Source organism: Pelobates fuscus, chromosome 1, assembly GCF_036172605.1.
Source record: "Pelobates fuscus isolate aPelFus1 chromosome 1, aPelFus1.pri, whole genome shotgun sequence".
Taxonomy (NCBI): Eukaryota; Metazoa; Chordata; class Amphibia; order Anura; family Pelobatidae; genus Pelobates; species Pelobates fuscus.
This window is the reverse complement of record NC_086317.1, coordinates 256,074,037-256,090,264: the sequence shown is the minus strand read 5'-3', so window position 1 is coordinate 256,090,264 and position 16,228 is coordinate 256,074,037. Positions and strand designations below refer to the sequence as shown.

Here is a 16,228-nt window from a genome sequence, read left to right as displayed (position 1 = left end):
CATCCCATCCTATGGGGAACCATCGTGATTGGCTCAGACCACCACTTCTGATGAGGTCAGCAGACAGAGGCGGTTCGCGGGCAAACAGGAGCAGAGCCAGGCGCTGATTACAAGTAAGATTTTACTATATTTAGGGAGGCAAGAGGGGATAGGGGGACAGGATGGTGGTGTTAACACTATAGGGTCAGGAATACATGTTTGTGTTTCTGAACTTATAGTGCTCCTTTAATAGTTTAGTGGAAAACTCCAACTGAAATCTTTCTTTATACATTACAAATAATAATGATTTAACAGAAACAAAACAATGTGCTTTTGTAAGGAATATACTTTGTGATGCTAATAAAGTTGAACTGATTTGATGAAGAAGGTGCGAGTGTGTATAAGATTTTTCTTATGTTCAAGGTGAGAAAGCAACATTTCTTGCATTCATTTATTTTTACCAAAAGATGCCAAATCGGACGAACATCAAGCCCATCACAAAACATTACCCTGCACTATTGAAACCAACTGCTGCAGGACATCAACCTCTACAGATCGATGCCCCTTTTGCACGGCTCCAGTTCAAAACAGCTGCACCTCAAGGTAGGGGCCTGCCTGTCCCCAATATCGCATTAATAACGGGAGCCCTCTGGAAAACCCCACACACAGCGGAATACTCACCTAGGCAGAAACGTTTAAGCCCCCGCCTCAATCCAACACAAATGGGACGCAGATCCCAGAGACCTGCTGTGGGAGCCCCAGCTGAAGCCAGGAATATAAGCACCATGCTGCAAAGGTAGGTACCCGCTAAGATGGCCGCCAGCAATAGCCAGGAGGCCAGCCACGTGTCCCATGAGGCCTGTAGGCCGGACCCATTCTCAGCACCTTTACTAACAGGGACTAACCCAACTAAAGACACTGTCCATCTACTAAACAGGACATTGTGAACCTATTTAAAAAAAATACAAAAGCTATTTGCTGCAAACATTGCAGATGTTAAAACCTAGATCCAGGCAGTTATAGACAGTGTCAGAGTCTCAGAAGAAGACATTTAGGATATAAGAGCAGGCATTACTTCCCTGAAGGACTCACTTCAAGACCTGTGCACCTCACACAATACTCTAACCGTACAGATGGCTATGTTGGAAGACAAAAGCAGAAGCTGCAATATAAAAAAAGGGGTATCCCTGACGCTGTTCAAGCTGAAGAACTGCCGCACAACCTTCATCGTCTTGTTTCCTCCATCCTACCACCAACTGAAGCCAAGAAGACTATCTTTGATGGCGTATACTACATAAACAAATCACCATAGGCACCGGCATCGGCTTCTAGAGATGTCTAGCAAGATGCTCCTCCGCTCAAGACAAGAGGCACATTAGGACAGTCTTAAATGGCAAGACGCAATACACATTCGAATGTGCACAAATCACCATCTATCAAGACCTCACCAGAGCTACCCTACAATGGGTGAGATCCATGCGCACGATTACAAGCCAACTCCAGGAGGCTGGTATACCTTACCACTGGATAGTGCCGAGATTCTTATCTGTCACACATAACGGAACTGCCCTAAAAATATCCTCTTCTCACGAGACTCCATCTCTTTTAGGGACACTAGGTCAGGGCTCCGCGGGCGGCTGTGAGGGGAGGCTGCAATCCTCTTGCAGCACTCACCCTCGGTCCCCTCTTCCCCTACCTGTCGGCGAGCGGTGTCCTCTCTGCTTGACACGCCGCTCGCATGTATAACGCTGCATGCTGGGAGCCGGCACATTTATCTGAACGCCGGGGTCACTCACGTGACCCGGCGTTAAAGCAACAGCACAATAATCACAGTGGGAGGTGTAAATACCTCCCACGTGTGATTGTTAATTCTGATTGGAAATTGTCCAATCAGAATTAAGCACTAGAGTTATATACTCACCTTTCCTGTCTCTCAGTGCCATGTTGTGGTCTTGTGTTACCTGTATTGCTGTTTGCTCGTATTTCTCTCTGGTTACCGATTCTTTGGCTTGTTATTCCGATTTTTCCTGTTTTCTCCATACCTTTGGCCTCGGCTTGTTTATCGTTCTCCTGTTTTCTGGCTCCCTTTACTTGGCTTGTCTCCTGACTATTCTTAGTGTGCTTAACCCGGCCACTCTAAGGACCGGTATTGCACCCTTTCCTTCTGTGACCTGTTAGCGTGTTTGGTTCCCGAATCGTGACACACTGGGACTCACTACGATGCCTCAGGGGCCCCCAGGTCACAACAACACACCGAACTGGGACACCTCCAATATTGTCCCTTTCATCCAGGGAAGGAACTGTGCCTTTGATCCAGAAACTTGAGCATGCCATACCTTAGGGCAAAGCTTTACTCCAGAAATGTTGTATGATGTTAATGTTTATGTTCACAGTTTGATTTTCTTTTGCATAAACGTATCCTTTCTCTAGGCTTTAAAACTCATCTTAGCTTCACAGATGGACATGGGTCCTCAGGGACCCAGTGGCAATAAGCCACTCACAGCACTATCCACCACAAATGTGCCTACATCATTGTTTATATTTCAGATGTGTCTCTGATGATGTTAATTCAGAAAAAATAAGAAAAAATAGTGCAATAACTCTGGGCACACATTGATGCTATATTACAATACTTGTGTATATGATAAACTGTTCATATGTGAATGTCTGACCTCTCATGCACTACAAAAATAAAGATAAATAAAAAATTACATACAGGTACACAGCATGTCATTATTGTAACTTGCATTAGCCATATAGTGCTTTACCTGCTGCTATGGCTCCCACCAGAGGCTGGAGAAGGACTACTACAGGATAATTCCAAGCACCGATTATAAGGACAACTCCAAGAGGCTCATACTGAATATACACTTCATCTCTCATGGTTATTAAGTTCTTTTCAACATGACGAGGTGCTGCCCATTCGGAAAGTTTCTCCAATGCCAAGTTAATTTCCCCAAACATTCCCATGATTTCATAGGTATATGATGAAATGGCATTCTATATGAAGAAATAAAAAAAAAAAAATGTAAGAATCCTGTGCACTTACCATTACAAAAATTGGGTACGTATTGATGCATGTACTTACAGTTGCAAGAAAAAGTATGTGAACCCTTTGGAATGATATGGATTTCTGCACAAATTGGTCATAAAATGTGATCCGATCATCATCTAAGTCACAACAATAGACAATCACAGTCTGCTTAAACTAAATGAAATGTCGCCATGTTTTTATTGAACACACCATGTAAACATTCACAGTGCAGGTGGAAAAAGTATGTGAACCCCTAGACTAATGACATCTCCAAGAGCTAATTGGAGTGAGATGTCAGCCAGCTGGAGTCCAATCAATGAGATGAGATTGGAGGTGTTGGTTACAGCTGCCCTGCCCTATAAAAAACACACACCAGTTCCGGGTTTGCTTTTCACAAGAAGCATTGCCTGATGTGAATGATGCCTTGCACAAAAGAGCTCTCAGAAGACCTACGATTAAGAATTGTTGACTTGTATAAAGCTGGAAAGGGTTATAAAAGTATCTCCAAAAGCCTTGCTGTTCATCAGTCCACGGTAAGACAAATTGTCTATAAATGGAGAAAGTTCAGCACTGCTGCTACTCTCCCTAGGAGTGGCCGTCCTGTAAAGATGACTGCAAGAGCACAGCGCAGACTGCTCAATGAGGTGAAGAAGAATCCTAGAGTGTCAGCTTACAAAAGTCACTGGCAAATGCTAACATCCCTGTTAGCGAATCTACAATACGTAAAACACTAAACAAGAATGGATTTCATGGGAGGATACCACAGAGGAAGCCAATGCTGTCCAAACATTGTGGAAACGTTTACAGTTTGCACAAGAGCACCTGGATGTTCCATAGCAGTACTGGCAAAATATTCTGTGGACAGATGAAACCAAAGTTGAGTTGTTTGGAAGAAACACACAACACTATGTGTGGCGAAAAAGAGGCACAGCACACCAACATCAAAACCTCATCCCAACTGTGAAGTATGGTGGTGGGGGCATCATGGTTTGGGGCTGCTTTGCTGCGTCAGGGCCTGGACGGATGGCTATCATCGAAGGAAAAATTAATTCCCAAGTTTATCAAGACATTTTGCAGGAGAACTTAAGGCCATCTGTCAACCAGCTGAAGCTCAACAGAAGATGGGTGTTGCAACAGGACAATGACCCAAAGCATATAAGTAAATCAACAACAGAATGGCTTAAACAGAAGAAAATACGCCTTCTGAAGTGCCCCAGTCAGAGTCCTGACCTCAATCCGATTGAGATGCTGTGGCATGACCTCAAGAAAGCGATTCACACCAGACATCCCAAGAATATTGCTGAACTGAAACAGTTCTGTAAAGAGGAATGGTCAAGAATTACTCCTGACCGTTGTGCACGTCTGATCTGCAACTACAGGAAACGTTTGGTTGAAGTTATTGCTAAAAAAGGAGGTTCAACCAGTTATTAAATCCAAGGGTTTACATACTTTTTCCACCTGCACTGTGAATGTTTACATGGTGTGTTCAATAAAAACATGGCAACATTTTATTCTTTGTGTGTTATTAGTTTAACCCGTTAATGCCGTAACGGCTTTGAGCCCCAGGAGGTAAGTTATACTTACCTCCGCCGCGATCCTCTTCTGGGGGGCTGCCTGACAGCCCAGGCAGCCCTCCCACGGCAAATGAGGCCCCCGGGGGCCATGTGATCGCTCTCAAAGAGCGATCACATGGCCCTCTATAGCTGGCTATGGATCTGCCAGCAGGGGGACTGTCTAAAATATCAGACAGTCCCCCTGCTGGTAGGAAAGTATAAAAAAATAAATTAAACATGTTTAAAAATAAATTTAAAATATTTTTATATATATATAATATGTATATATATTATATATATAATATATATACATATTATATATATGTAACTTCATACGTAATGTATTTTAATATTAATATTAGTATATATATTAGCATTAAAATACACTTAGAATGACGTTACATATATATAATATGTATATATATTATATATATAATAGATCTACATATATATTATATATACGTATAATTAAAATAATAAATAAATAAAATAATAAAATAAATAAAATATTGAAACAAAATTTAATATAAATTATATATTCATATGTAATTTCATTCTAACTGTATTTTGTTATTAATATATATATATTGGTAACAAAATACACTTAGAATGACATTCTATATATATCTATCTACGTATATATAAAATACAAATAACCGCAAATATATATATATAGATAAATACATATAATTACATAAAAGATTACATTAGTATACACGTAGAATTTAAATACATATATATGTATATATATATTAAAATTCTACATGTATATTTAAGTAATCTTTTAACATAATTATGTGATTTGATTAATTAAAATTTGATTGACATGCCTGACAACACAGGGAAAAAGTGCAGAGAATTTAATTCGCAAGCACTATATTTGACCCTGTAACTCTCCACGACACCATAAAACCTGTACATAGGGGGTACTGTTTTACTCGGGAGACTTCGCTTAACTCAAATATTAGTGTTTCAAACTGGTAAATTGTATTACAACGATGATATTTTAAGTAAAAGTGAAGTTTTTTGCATTTTTATTTTAATTCTTTATTTTAGTAGTGCATAGAATTGTACAGCATGACATAGGTAGTTAATATGACAAGGTAAGTTGCGTGTACATAATGGGTCATGTGAAGAGGCTTGCACTTTTATTTTTTATTTTTTTATAGATCAGTCCAGAAGCATGTCATATAAAGAGTAAAACATTAAACAAGTGTAGGAGCGTGCGCGTATGTCAGGAAGAATGCTTATTTTGTAGTAGAATTGCATGCATGTTGCGAGAAGCGAAAATCAATATAACGTTGCCTGCGCAGAGGCTCAGTGCTGTATAAAACCATAGTTGCATATGTGCCTGCGCAGAGGCTGATTAATGAGTGCGGTGCAGGGTAATAGCATGTGGTCGCCTACGCAGAGGCTTATAAAACAGTGAGTGCCCAACAATACAGTATAATTATGCATATATGGTGCCGGATTATACCTCAATAGGTTAAGAGTAAGAAGGCGTTTCCTAATCTGGGTCTGTAAAACCATAATAGGGGAGTCCAGCGTGAGGTCAGTGGCCTCCTGTGAGGTATCTGTGCGGGCTTTCCTCCGCCGTGTCCTCTTGCAGGCTTATGCCTGGGGTGCATATGATTGCTAAGCTGGTCACTCATTGCAGGGTCCCCCAGCTCCCCTGGCGTGACTAGTCCCCTCTGTTCCCCTCCAGGCCTGCTCCGGACGGTCATTTGAGGATTCCACAATGCTGTGGGCACTCAGGGACGTCAGCAGCCCGGCAGACTCCCCCCCCACTGAAAAGTCCTCGGGCCCCCGGTCCCCTGCACCTCCCCAGCTGCAGTTACCCATTTGAGCTCCAGGCCCGTTAGGCCTCACCCCTCTACGGCCTCTTGCATGTCGCCGGCGCTTGTCCCCCCGGCCACCGGTCCGCCGGGGGGGTCCAGCTTACCCAGTCACCATAGGGCTCACAGAGTCGGGGCCGGGCCTCCCCGGATCACCACCAAATCCAGGGGTTAGGGCTGGCTCTGCACTGACCGTTCTGCCGCCCGGTGGGGTCCGTCTGTGGGATCCGCCATCCCCAGGGGTCCAGGCGTCCCCGCGTGGTTCCCAGTAGCGAGCATGTTCCGCGGCCATCTTGACTCCACGTGGGAAAGGGCTCCGCCATTTGTGGGCTTTCTGCCTCCAGTCTCCGGAGAACTAACTAACTCACGGGCCGAGATCACCCCCGTCGGCCTGAGGGGGGGGAGCGGGGCCGGATCCGGTCCCCCCTCTCTCTCTCTTGTCTGGGCTCGCAGTTTCTGCGTGTAGGCCGCATGGGTTCATCGTGCTCCGGTAGGGCAGGCAGTTCGGTGTCGGTTTGGCAGGTTGTGCTCCTGTGCCTCTCCCTGCTTGGTGCTTACTTCTGCCCCGGCTTCAGGTGTGCTTTTAGTGCTGTGTTTCAGTGTGTTTGAGCGTTTTTTAGCGATTCGGAGCCGGAGCTGGCATGGATGGCTGCCGCTCAGCTCAGCGGCCTGGCCCCGCCCCCCCGTTTTTTGCATTTTTTACAAACGAACTGCACTTTTATGGACTATATTATTGTTGTAATATGTTTTACTGTTTTTAAACACTAATATTTGTGTTTAGTGAAGTCTCCCGAGAATAACAGTACCCCCCATGTACAGGTTTTATGGTGTTTTGGAAAGTTAGAGAGTCACATAAAAGGCTTGCATTTCATTTTTTTCACATTGAAATTTGCCAGATTGGTTATGTTGCCTTTGAGAGCGTATGGTAGCCCAGGAATGAGAATTACCCCCATAATGGCATACCATTTGCAAAAGTAGACAACCCGAGGTATTGCAAGTGGGGTATGTCCAGTCTTTCTTAGTAGCCACTTAGTCACAAACACTGGCCAAATATTCGTTTTTTTGCTTTTTTCACACAAAAACAAATATGAACGCTAACTTTGGCCAGTGTTTGTGACTAAGTGGCTACTAAAAAAGACTAAACATACCCCACTTTCAATACCTTGGCTTGTCTACTTTTTCAAATGGTATGCCATTATGGGGGTAATTCTCATTCCTGGGCTACCACACCGTCTCAAAGGTAACATTACTAATCTGGCAAATTTCAATTTGAAAATGGAATGTTCTATATTTGACCCTGTAACTTTCCAAAACACCATAAAACCTGTTAATGGGGGGTACTGTTGTACTCGTGATACATCGCTGATTACAAATATGTGCATTTTGTTGCAGTAAAACAGTATTATGACATTTACAGCTAAAATGTGAGGCAGAACTACACATTTAAAAAAAAAAAAAATTCTCACAGTTTTTTATATTTTATTCATAATAAATTATGCCATATTTGAATAGTTAATGGTAAATTAAAGCCATGTTTCTCCTGAACAAAATGATATATAATAAGTGTGGATGCATATAATATGAAAGAGGGGAACTACGGGTGAACAGACATTTAGTGCAAATTCTAGTTTTTGTTTACGTTTTGTTTTGATCAGAACGTGCACTATTGACTCCGTCCTGAAGGGGTTAAGCAGACTGTGATTGTGTATTGTTGTGACTTAGATGATGATCAGATCACATTTTATGACCAATTTGTGCACTTAAAAGCACAGATAGCCGTAATTACTTATATTTTTGGTGCATATAGTCCTACATAAACTGCAAAGACTATTACAAATAGAAAATAAACAGCAATCTGTTTTTTTATTAAGGATAAAGTCATTAGATCAAAATCAAGGTGTACACATGTAAACAATTGTAATACGCTGTACAACATCATCTGTTTTAAGAAAAATTACAAGCAAAATCAGGCTAGACAATACATGTCATAACTTTAAACAGAGGCTAAACTTATAAGGCTAGCTAGACATGAGGATTTTAGTTAAACAGTAATGCTGTACACCAGGCTATGTCATCATGAGAAAAAGACCACTGGAACTTGACTCATTGTAATGCTACTGCATCTTACAAGGTAAATGTTAAAATTAAACAAAGAACAAGAATGCAGCAAGGCTTAACAATTAAAAGCACAAAAAATACCAGGTTGCATCAACTTCTAGTAAGGGAACACCTGATATAAAAGTTATGTATTTTTCACCATACTAATTGAATTGAACACAATGATAAAGTCAATATTCGGCTACTTTTGAAATACATTAGACCAAGTCGTATATATGAGTGGAGCGCTATAGTTAGGTAAAGAAGGAGTAATTACACTTACTCCAAACAGATGGAATATTCAGACAATGATGGAAGATAAATGGGGGAGAAAGGAGAAAAAATAAAACAACAAAGCGTAAATCCGTGATGGATATGTGAAAATAGAGAAGAGACTTATAAGATGTAAACTCATGGGTTAGAGCCTCTAGGTAGACAGGCTCAAATCACATCAGCGTCTGTGCCGTCTGTACAGACACTTTGTACTTTTGCATTATGTGCTTTGTACTTTTGCATTATGTGCTTGTGATTGTGTACTGTGAAGGAGTAGTGGGTGTTAGCTGCCAGTTACAGCAGCTTGTTGAGCACCTTGCACTTTCCTTTACTTTAGAATCTTTGCTCTTTAGCACGTGTACCTTATTATTAGATATTCTATCATGTTATGTTAAGCTGCTATCCTTAAGGGTCTTGTTGCCTATTTTGGCTTATCTATTGCGATATTTGCACATGTTTTGTGCTATTGCTTAATCTGTTTTACTATCAATAAATTGTATGTTATCTTTTTATTGATTGTTTCTTTCCTCTCCATCTTTGTGTGAGAATATCTCATAGGAATTGGCAACTGAAGTGACTGTGGCGCCCTGTTACCTGGTATTGATTTTATCTTTTCAGTTGTTTTTTGCATATTGAATAATATCCTGAGCATCTGCATTTATATAAAACCATGTATAGTGTAGAGCCAGCTACATCAGGCTCTTGTCCACGTGAGCTTATCCAAATATGTTTTTTCTAGCTTATTTGCTTGTTGAATTTATGCTATGAGGTTCCATTCCATTATAGAGACAAATACTGAATCTAGATAATCTGAGTAAGGACAGGGAGAGGACAACCAGAAAAAGTCCATCCGTGCTCTCCACTCAAGCCAAGTGATTATATTGGCTGATGGGAGTCTCACACTGACTATGCCAACTATTAGCAATAGTATCATATAAACTACACTATTATGTTCTCATTTTTTTCTCAATTAGTTGCATTCTTGTTTATTCCTGAAAGATAAATATATACGTTGGCATAAGAGCTCTACCTATTCACATTTATTGATTATACATATTAGGTGTGCTGTTTGAAGGGGTACCACACAGGTGATTAAGAGCAGTTATTTGCTTTTCACCAGGAGTTTCAAATAATTACTTCTTAATCCCGAATAGCTTCCCCATAACATCATGTTATCCATGAGCCAGTTTTTCTGTCCCGTATGCTGACCATGTGTATGGATGGGTGTAGTTTAAAATTTCGATATTGCAAGAGCTTAGTTGTGCACCTACTAAAATAACTATAAGTGGTGACCCAGGAGGGAGGTAAATTGAAGGCCAGTGTTGGGCTACTACAGCCTGTGGAATGCCCACACTGGGTTGCTGAACTGTAAAGCCAGACAGCGCCAAATTCAAATGTTCTGATTCTATCCCAAGGCCATTTCTGAAGGATTCCATTTTCAGAAATAGATATCAGGCTATCTTCCATAGCCCTGAAAAATGTTCAATTTGGAAGCTGCAAGGCTAAATTCTGTCATCTGACTGGTTGAAGACAGATTTAGTTGATACTTTTTTTTTTTTTTTTTAACAGTCAACAGGAGCATTCACATCTAATACAAACTTTAGAATTAAAAGAATGAAAACAAAAAAGGGTATTTCACTAGTGTAAAAAGAAGATTAATTATTTGTTGGCATTGTATTTGGTGTATTTATTCTTTGGAAAAACAGGCTCTTGGATAACCTGGTAAGGTTTTATGGGCAAGGACTAAGTATTTTAATTTCTTCACCATTTGTTTCTCTGCTACCTATCCAGTATAGAGCAAATACCCAGGTGTACTGCGGCTAATACAAAGGGGGGAAAAAAACATTTACTCTTAGTAAAATTTCAACTAGTATTGTGCCAAATATACATACAGGGCATCAGAAGAAAGCCCTAACTGTGCTTTTAGAAAGGAGTATATATGATGTATGGGAACACTTAAATGAAAATAGCTGAATTATAGTGTAATAAACAACTAGCAAAAATACCAAAAAGGCCTCTGTTTTTAGAAAAACTGAATAATCATTTCAAGTCACTCTGTGGCACTCAGTTTATCGCATTTAAAAAAAAAAAAAAAAACTTACACATAACAGGGTCGATTAATATAAATATAAATGTAAGAAATTGAGTACCTTATTTAAGTCTGCTTTTAATGCTTTCTTAATATCTTCTTCTTTCTCAGTGAACATTCTCTTCAAGGCTTGTAGTTGTTGGACCCTGAAATCTAAGGAACGCGTCTTTCCAGTGGCAAATGCCTTTCTTGCCCTTTCCACAATATGCTCCATGATTTCAGATGCTACAAAGACAAAAAGCAAAATGTTCTTTTTGAAGTGTTTAGATATTTAAAAGAAGCAATCCCAGCAACAAGACAGTCTTTCAGGATACTGAACTAAAAGTAGCTTGACAATCTGGGGGCACCAGGTCACGCTTGGTACCATAACCACTAATGGGGATAATTCACAACTTCCAGTGTTTTTCCCAGGTCAAATGCTGCGTTGTCACAACCGAGCAGAAAATACTGTGCATGTGGTTAATCATAGCAAAACACTGCAAAACTTACTGCTACTATAAAAAGCAAAACTTTACCATTATGGGATGTGTGAAAGCCCAGCATCGCCCTTAAAAAATTTCAGTGGCTTTCTAACCCCAGCCAATCCAGGGTGGGTAAGGGAATAAAAAATAAAAAAAATAAATAAAAGATAAAAATTATAACAGCATTAGCTCCCCTGGACTGCATAACCTGGGGTTGGCAATAAGCCCATCTGAGTCCACTTTATACAAAGGGGGAGTATAAGCAAGCCAATACAGATATGGGCCTCATCATTTCAAACTTCTTTCTTCCACCACTTATTGATTGTGTGTAGGAAAATAATTACAGAGAAGGGACCCAGCAAATGACTGCTACACCCTTTAGCTCGGACTTGACAAATTTGCTTGGAATCTAGGAGCCAGCAAAAAAAAAAAAAAATATTAGAAGCCAGGCTTTTCAATGTCAAAAATACAGTTCTTAAAGGGACACTATAGTCACCAGAACCACTACAGTTTAATGTAGTTGTTCCTGTGTCTATAATCTGTCCCTGCACACTTTTCAATGTAAACCGTGCCTTTCCAGAGCTTTCCAATGTGATTGGAGGAGGACCGGGCAACTAAACATACACACACTCACTCACTGACAGACACACACACGCACTGACAGACAGACACACACTCTTTGACAGACACACACACGCACTCACTGACAGACACACACACACACACAGTCACTCATTGAGACACACACACACACACATTCACTGTCACTGCAACAATCACACATTTTGTCACACACATAAATGTGACCACCCAGCCTCCCTACCTTTGGGAGAGCTGGAGTGGTTCGGCTTTCCCTGTGGTCCAGTGGGGCTTCAGTCATCTTCCAACACTGCTCCATAGAATGCTGTTTAGTGATGCTGGGGCCGTAACTATGTCATATTTCGGCTCCTGGCATCATTGGAGGGCGGGCGAGGGAGCAGAGCAGGGAGATTGCAGCTCCCTCACGTCTGCCTCACACCTCCAGGAGCCTCCCGCCCGTGCGCACACTTACGCTCTCACTCAGAAGGCTGGCCGCTTTCCGGCACGCCCATGCACTTTATGAGCCAGCCGGCCACCCGCCTCCACTCATAGGAAGCCGACCACCTCTGGGGCTGAATGGGCCAGCAAATCCCAGGCACCAGGAGAAAAATCCTAGTCGCCATGGCGACCTGGCACCTGGGATTTGTCGAGCCCTGCTTTAGCCTGTGTGGTTGAAGGTAGTAATAGTGAGTTAGGAAGTCCCCAAACACTCTAAGCCAATTATCACTGGGCTAGAGAATTCTCAGTTTTCCAATACCAAGGTTTGCTCAGACCTAATTAAAATACACGCCACTACTCCAACGTAAAAGAGGACAAGGGAAAACCAAACGTTATTATTATTATGCCATTTATATAGCGCCATCAAATTCCGCAGCGCTTTACAATGGGTTAACCCCCTTGTGATGAGAAGACACCAAGCATCTGGCTTCTATATGCAATCAGGACAACTTCAAGTAGTAAACTGACCCCACTGTTACTGGCATACAGGTAGGACCTTGGCATCCTGCACACATGAGCAAACTACACTATCGATTGTTCTGCTATATTTGCATTGCTTTTGTTGGGGGGTATAGGATTCCCTCCTTACTTAAGAAGCGTTAAATACCATCTAATAGTGGAGGAATGTGTTCTTTTTTATTAACCCTGAATAATTTTATTTTAAGACAATAGTATGTTTAGTTCTAAATGAAAGACATTATGTTTGTTTTGCATGTTTATTTGGTTTATTTACAGTTTCAACAACTTCTTATACACCACACATTTTAAGAAGACATTTTTGTTCCGCATATCCTATTGTATTAATCCAATGTGCGATAGGATTGCATTCACTTTCCAAGCAAAGATAGCTTAATCCATCAAAATTCTTAAAGCAGCTCTTTCACTTCTAAGTATTTCATAAGACATAATCTTTACCAAATACTCATGCTGGCTGCATCGGATTTTCTTTGAAAGTAATCCAAAAGATACCATAAGAGAGAGTAGAGGCTACTTTGTCTTACGGGCAAGCCGGAGGTTGACAAAAGCTGGGGTCTGCTGTCAATTTTTCTCCAATGCCAGCATCCATCACAAGGGGCAGCTTCAGGTAAGTAAAACTATCTTCCTCTGCTCCTGATGGCCACAGGACCCTAACTGGAAATGTCACCTTCGGTGGCCTTTGCAAAATATGCAAAGGCCCTTGAAAGTGTCAAATCTGCTTAAATCACTAGTGAAGCGTGCCATGTTATGTTTAACCTCATAAAGAACAATGATCATTGACATTAACTATCTATTCCATCCAGGCCTTATTTCAGCATAAAATTATCTTATTTAGGAGTATTAGATGTAAAGACATTCCATATTTATGGATAAAAATAAAAGTTTACATAGAAAAGCTATAGTGAGTGGCACCACAATACATGGGTCTTTGCAACCATCTTCTTTAGTAATTACTTTTTTATTCTCTTTTTAGTTATTTATTTATAAAAGTCCAATTTGTAGAGAATTGACATCTGAATGGCAAAAATAGAGAAGCTTAACAATACAATTCCAGAGTTAGAGGATTAATCCCATTTCAGTTTCTCAGCCCTAAATATTGCCATTCAATTTTAAAGGAACACTCAAGCACCTTAGCCACTACATCTCTCTCTAGTGGTTATCATGCCAGAAATGCTGTGGCAATTCCCCCATCGTCCCCCCTTTTTGGTTTGAATTATTACCTGGGGTCCACCATGCATTGTTCCTCACTTACATTACTAACAATAAAGAGCCGGAAGGTCCCGTTCAGGAGCTACCGTTAGCTCTCCTTAGTTAGGCCTTGCAGTGGCATACTAGCACACAGCCTAGAGCTTTAGCAGATCTCTCTGCTAAGCCTTCAATATAAATTAGCGGCACCAGGTGGACCCTATGTAAGAAAAAGTCAATCCATTGGCAACCTGTTTGCACATTAGGAAAATAAGTACTCATACACTGAATGTTGACTAATTTCTTTACCCTATCTATGGCAAAACAGTCATATTTCTATTAGAGACAGTAACGTTTTATAATCAAGGGATGTCACCACAAACATGTAATGATACTCATGACAAAGCCAGAGTCACAATCAGGTGATAATGCAGCAGAGCCTGTAATCTATAGATTATATTACATCTTACAAAGTCCTTTAGATAAGTATATTTTTTTTGTTTTATTTTTAAAATCAAGCAATTCACCTACTCATTCTGCTTTATTTGCTCCCATATAACACATTTATGAATATCATTAAGTTAAAATTATGCATTTGAAGCAAGGTAGCTGTAACCTTCCTGCTCTTCTTGCCGGGAGTCAAAATAAGACGTCACTCCAGCCCCAGCAACACTAAATGGTGCACAAGGGGGAAGAGCAAGAAAAGCATGAAGATGATAGCATCCACACTGGAACCCAGGGAAAAGAGTCCCACTCAAGCTCTCCCTAATGTATCTGGGTTGATGTAAATTTAATTAAAATATATAATAATTTGTTTTGAGAGAATGTGTGTCTGTCTGTCAGTCAGTGAGTGAGTAAGTGCGTGCGCAGGCCCAGACTGGCCATCGGGCACATCAGGCAAATGCCTGGTGGGCGGCGATGTCCATGGGCCGAGGCCGGCAGGGATGGTCACATGATCTCCCCAGCCGGTCCATGTAGGGCCGGCTCTATCCGAGCGCCGGCCCCTGCTGGATTCCATGATGAGCCGGTGGGACGATATAAGATCTCCCTCACTGGCCCACTTGCACAGACAGGGGAGGGAGAGGAGGACCCGGCAGAGCTCTATCTTGCAGCTCCGCCGGGTTCCTCTCGCAAGATCCAGAGTATTAACCCAAAAAAAAAAGTTACCTGCGCTCTCTCCTTAATCCCTATGTATATTTAGACAAATGGAGGTCATTTAGTTACTCCAATGGCCATTGGAGGGAATGCCCGTCTTCCAACGTCAAGCAGGAACTAACAAAGGACCCGACGCGCGTTTTGGTGCATTTAATTGCACCTTCGTCAGCCCCGTCGGGTCCTTTGTTAGTTCCTGTTTTTGTTACACATGGTGGCACTAGGTGTTTGATCACTGTTTTTTATCTATTAATTCAGCACTGAGTTACTCTATTTAGGAGATAATTGATAGAGAGTCTTTTTTTCTTTTCTTTTTTCTGTGTGTTCTCTAGGGACAGCATAGAACACCCTTGAAGGTGTTTTCAAGTAGGAATACTAGGGATTTCTCTCTGTATCTACCTGTTGCTGTTTTTTGCTGTCTACCAGGCTTGTTTTTTCTATTTTTCATTTTCGTCCATATATTGTTATACTCTGCCTAGGGTGTTTCAAGTAGGAGTATTAGGGAGTATATTTTGTATCTGCCTGTTCCTGTTTCTTTGCTGCCTACCAGGTTTGTTTTTTAACTATCGAATTTTCGTTGATACATCATTATACTCTGCCTTGGGACAGCATAGAACACCCTTGAAGGTGTCTTTTCTCAGGAGCAATAGGGCAGATTGATTTCCTTGTCTACATTTTTCCTCCATCTACTTGATTATTATCCTCTAGACATTTATACTCTATCTATATCTCCTTTTAAGTCATTATTTTGGATGGTTCCACTTAGTGTGCCTCTCTATTCATTATACTAAAGGATTGTTTAATTAGTATTACCATATGGTGTAGGCACTAGTCTGGTACCTCCATATGACTTATCATTTTTCAATTTATCGAATTAGTACTCAACGCTGATTTTCAGAGTCAAAAAGTTGTATCAAGCAATTTTCTCGCACTTTGTTTTCTAAAAACCAGTTTAGAGCCTCATGTTTCTTTGAGACTCTATTTATTTAATTTGGATGGTCCAGATGGATGGAGTA

At 41.0% G+C, this 16,228-nt stretch overlaps 1 protein-coding gene across 2 annotated transcripts in view; it reads right to left on the bottom strand.

Moving 5' to 3' along the window:
* Nucleotides 1-16,228, bottom strand: part of ALDH3A2 (aldehyde dehydrogenase 3 family member A2) — a 91,469-nt gene that overhangs the window by 29,536 nt on the left and 45,705 nt on the right. For both annotated transcript variants that reach the window (XM_063456601.1, XM_063456600.1), the window contains exons 2-3: nt 10,922-11,085; nt 2,748-2,979 (exon numbers count right to left, since the gene is read on the bottom strand). In XM_063456601.1, coding sequence (XP_063312671.1) covers nt 2,748-2,979; nt 10,922-11,074 — 385 coding nt within the window. In that variant the 5' untranslated portion in view covers nt 11,075-11,085. The remainder of the gene's footprint in view (nt 1-2,747; nt 2,980-10,921; nt 11,086-16,228) is intronic.